The 4,549-nt window shown below is 46.6% G+C and overlaps 1 protein-coding gene across 1 annotated transcript; it reads left to right on the top strand.

The window, feature by feature from the left end:
• The first annotated feature begins 1,170 nt into the window (after positions 1 to 1,170).
• LOC122001545 (probable 1-deoxy-D-xylulose-5-phosphate synthase 2, chloroplastic) lies at positions 1,171 to 4,067 on the top strand. Its single transcript, XM_042556340.1, has 5 exons — positions 1,171 to 1,338; positions 1,429 to 1,596; positions 1,688 to 2,275; positions 2,405 to 3,559; positions 3,653 to 4,067. Exons 1-5 carry the CDS (start codon positions 1,234 to 1,236, stop codon positions 3,797 to 3,799), a joined length of 2,163 nt encoding a protein of 720 aa, XP_042412274.1. The 5' UTR covers positions 1,171 to 1,233; the 3' UTR covers positions 3,800 to 4,067.
• Positions 4,068 to 4,549: the final 482 nt, after the last annotated feature.

The raw sequence follows: 4,549 nt of genomic DNA, 5'->3' as shown, positions 1-4,549 counted from the left end.
TTCAGCATGTCAACTCACAACGATTTGCAAGCTCATTTGAGGAAATGTGTCAGAGACACTTTATGACCTGTCATTTCTTAAGAAAGCTTTGAGATATGTGCACAACGTAACAATCACACTATAAAAGGGGTGCCCATTTACAAGTGGAGGTCGATGATGCTTCTTACTTGCATACGCTATTTGCTACAGTTCACTACTTTCTTCTCTGAGATCGAGCATTAATTTGAACACCTCTGATTTAACACTAACGTTTTTTATATTGTAAAATAGTACGGAGTCTTCATCGAATCAATAGTAAAACCACATCTCAATTTACTGCCTTTACCTATTTAGAACACAATCAATAGTTATTAAATATTTTCTTAAATGATAATTGAGCAATAATACTGTCCTTCACTCCTTCAAGCATTCATCCAAATTATTAAATCTTTTTTCAAATAATATTACTCTATTGCTTTTATTTTTAATATTTATATTTTATTTATAAATAAATAAATAAATAAAATTTTTGCGGGCGAAATGAAAGTACTTAACTTTGAAATAAAAGAAAAATGTGATACAATATTTAAGTTGTTTTTTTTCATGGAAAAGGAAGTAGCACTATAAAACGTGCAGATATATATATATATATATATATATATATATATATATATATATATATATATATATATATATATATATATATATATATATATATATATACTATTGCTCTTATTTTTAATATTTATTTTTTATTTATAAATAAATAAATAAATAAAATTTTTGCGGGCGAAATGAAAGTACTTAACTTTGAAATAAAAGAAAAATGTGATACAATATGTAAGTTGTTGTTTTTTCATGGTAAAGGAAGTAGCACTATAAAACGTGCATATATATATATATATATATATATATATATATATATACTCTCTCTCATTTAAGAAAAGAAAATAAAAAAAACTCATTTTTATTCTACACTTAAAAACATATATATATTTATCTTAGCAGCGTAGGAATTCAACCAAGCCTTTCAAAAATATCAAAATATAAAGGGTTCAGATTATCAGATATGCACAAATAGCTGGACTAATTCTGACCCAAACTGCGTGCTGATCACTCCGTTGACATGAATCTGCACCATTTATTACAAACCCACGCGTGAAAACCCTCTCTATATACGCTCTTCTTCCCTTTCTTCTTCTCACCAAGTCCCCTCTTCTTGTTCCCTCTTCCGCTCCTTTCCTCTTGATTGCCATGGAGGCTGTTTCTGTGAGCTCTTTCATGTCCGCTTCTCCGGCCCCTTTGGCGAGAACACTCACTGGTTCGAGGGCAAGAACTAATTACGCGAGAAGGATCCAGGTAGCTATGGGCCTATACGGCCGTTACTTTGGTCGCCATGAACGAACTCTCGGAGTACCTAAACGAAGCTTTTTGTTTTTTGTTTACTAGTTTTCGGTTCGAGCATGTGGCGGGAGCAGCGAGGCGAGCGGCGAGGGGAAGATCGTGAAGGCGAAGGAGAAGGGCGAGTATAAGATAGATTACTCCGGCGAGAAGCCGCCGACGCCTCTTCTTGACACCGTTAACTTCCCTGTTCACATGAAGAATCTCTCCACGCAGGTGATCATTGATACATTCGCTGTTGAGTTTTTCATCAAAATTAAGCTTGCAAATTTTTGATGGAGAGTTTTTTTTTCCCCCCTTTTTGCAGGAATTGGAGCAATTGGCTTCAGAGCTGCGGGCGGAGATCGTCTTCTCCGTGGCCAAAACCGGCGGACACTTGAGTTCGAGTTTGGGAGTGGTAGAACTCGCCGTGGCTCTCCACCATGTGTTCAGCACCCCCGACGACAAGATCATTTGGGACGTCGGCCACCAGGCTTACCCTCACAAGATCCTCACCGGAAGGCGGTCCAAAATGCACACCATCCGGCAGACGGCGGGGCTCGCCGGTTTCCCCAAGCGCGACGAGAGCGAGCACGACGCCTTCGGCGCCGGCCACAGCTCCACCAGTATCTCCGCTGGGCTCGGAATGGCGGTTGCCAGAGACCTACAAGGGAAGAAGAACCACGTGATCTCGGTCATCGGAGACGGCTCCATGACCGCCGGCCAAGCCTACGAGGCCATGAACAACGCCGGCTACTTGGACTCCAACCTCATCATCGTGCTGAACGATAACAAGCAGGTTTCGCTGCCGACGGCGACCCTCGACGGCCCGGCGACGCCCGTCGGCGCGCTCCACAAGGCCCTCACCAAGCTCCAGTCAAGCTCCAAGCTCCGCTTGCTCGGCGAAGTCGCAACGGTGCCATTTTTTTACTTCCTCTGTTTCCCCCTTTTCTGAGTCAGATTGAAGCCGCAAATATGCCTTTTTTGATCGTTCCGTTTCTTATTCCCCTGTTAAAATTGTTCCTTTTTGTGGCGTACTTTGCAGAATATTACGAAGCAGATCGGCGGGCAAACACACGAGATCGCTGCCAAGGTGGACGACTATGCGCGGGGAACGATGAGCCCTACAAGTTCTTCCTTGTTCGAGGAGCTCGGTTTGTACTATGTCGGACCTGTGGATGGGCACAACGTGGAGGACCTGGTGAGCATCTTCGAGAAGGTGAAGACGATGCCAGCTCCGGGGCCGGTGCTGGTCCATATCGTGACCGAGAAAGGGAAGGGCTACGCGCCTGCGGAAGAGGCCGACGACAAGATGCACGGCGTGGTCAAGTTCGACCCGAAGACCGGGAAGCAGTTTAAGTCGAAGTCGGCGACGCTGTCGTACACGCAGTACTTCGCGGAGTCGTTGATCAAGGAGGCGGAGTTGGACGACAAGATCGTGGCGGTGCACGCGGCGATGGGCAGCGGCACCGGGCTCAACTACTTCCAGAAGAGGTTCCCGGAGAAGTGCTTCGACGTGGGGATCGCGGAGCAGCACGCGGTTACGTTCGCCGCCGGCCTCGCTTCCGAGGGCCTCAAGCCCTTCTGTGCCATCTACTCCTCCTTCCTCCAGCGCGGCTACGACCAGGTGGTGCACGACGTGGACCTGCAGAAGATCCCCGTCCGGTTCGCGCTCGACCGCGCGGGGCTGGTGGGCGCCGACGGGCCCACCCACTGCGGGGCCTTCGACATCACCTACATGGCATGCCTGCCCAACATGGTGGTGATGGCGCCGTCGGACGAGGCGGAGCTGATGCACATGGTGGCGACGGCGGCCGCGATCGACGACCGGCCGAGCTGCTTCCGGTTCCCGAGGGGGAACGGGATCGGAGTGCCGCTTCCGGAGGGGTACAAGGGGACGCCGCTCGAGGTGGGGAAGGGGCGCGTGGTCGTGGAGGGCCGCGACCGGGTGGCCGTGCTCGGCTACGGCGCCATCGTGCAGACGTGCTTGAAGGCGGCGGAGAAGCTGAGGGAGGAGCACGGAGTGAGCATCACGGTGGCGGACGCCCGGTTCTGCAAACCGCTCGACGCCGAGCTGATCCGACGGCTGGTGGAGGAGCACGAGTTCCTGATCACGGTGGAGGAAGGCTCCATCGGGGGATTCAGCTCCCACGTCACGCACTTCCTGAGCTTGAATGGTCTCCTAGATGGACCCCTCAAGGTAAATTACTAATTATATTGGTGGTTATTTGACAAAATGCCCTTAAATTCGAACCGCTGATCCAAACTAAAGTCATTCGGTTCATTTATGCAGTTGAGATCGATGCTTCTACCGGACCGGTACATCGACCACGGAGCACCGCAGGATCAGATCGAGGCGGCCGGGCTTTCTTCGCGCCACATTGCCGGAACCGTTCTCAACCTTCTGGGAAGGACGAAGGACGCATTGCATCTGCAATAATTTTAAATTAATAAAATTTATTTTTTTTATCTAATAAATTGGGTTTAAAGTGATCGTGAGAATATTGACGATGAGATGCAAATTAAGATACCATCTTTTTTTTTTTGTTCTTCTGATTTTTAATTAAAGCACCATTTAAGCTGGGTGTCGTTTCTAAAGCAATATCGCATCTCAGATCATCTGTGTACATTCTCGATTAATTGTAGTGTTGTGTTTCTTAGATATCTTTTCAGTACAAAAAATTGATAAGGTAGCATTTGAATACTCATGGCCGAGCACTCCTTGTTCTCTCGGGATCTAATGAGTAAGTTCCGGTCAAGATTAACATATAGTTTGAGGGCATTGGTCTGGTCATCTCCGGTGCGCAAGTGAGACTTCGAGAAAGAAAGAATAGAAATCCTGTGGAATAAAGGAAATGATTTTGTGATATTAACATTTCATGTCCTTTTGAATATTATCTTTCTTTTATAGTTCTTACCGTGGAGTAGCACGCCCATTATGATATTCATATTCTCCTCTTGTAACGATCGTCGACCATCGTTCCTGTTTGCTCATTCAGTAATGACCACCCAAGATCGCCTCATTCTGCATTCGTCATTATTGATCATTTTTATTGCCTGCTACTTCCTCCTCGGACCTCGAATAAGATAAAATCAAATCTACACACTTCTTTCTCGAGCCCACTCTGATGTCGAACACTATCTGACTCCGAGCCCGATTCTTGAGCACTGAACCCCGATGCCTAACACC

Source organism: Zingiber officinale, chromosome 7A, assembly GCF_018446385.1.
Source record: "Zingiber officinale cultivar Zhangliang chromosome 7A, Zo_v1.1, whole genome shotgun sequence".
In the NCBI taxonomy this organism is placed as follows: Eukaryota; Viridiplantae; Streptophyta; class Magnoliopsida; order Zingiberales; family Zingiberaceae; genus Zingiber; species Zingiber officinale.
Note: the sequence above shows the minus strand (reverse complement) of the source record. Positions and strands in the feature narration are given on the sequence as shown.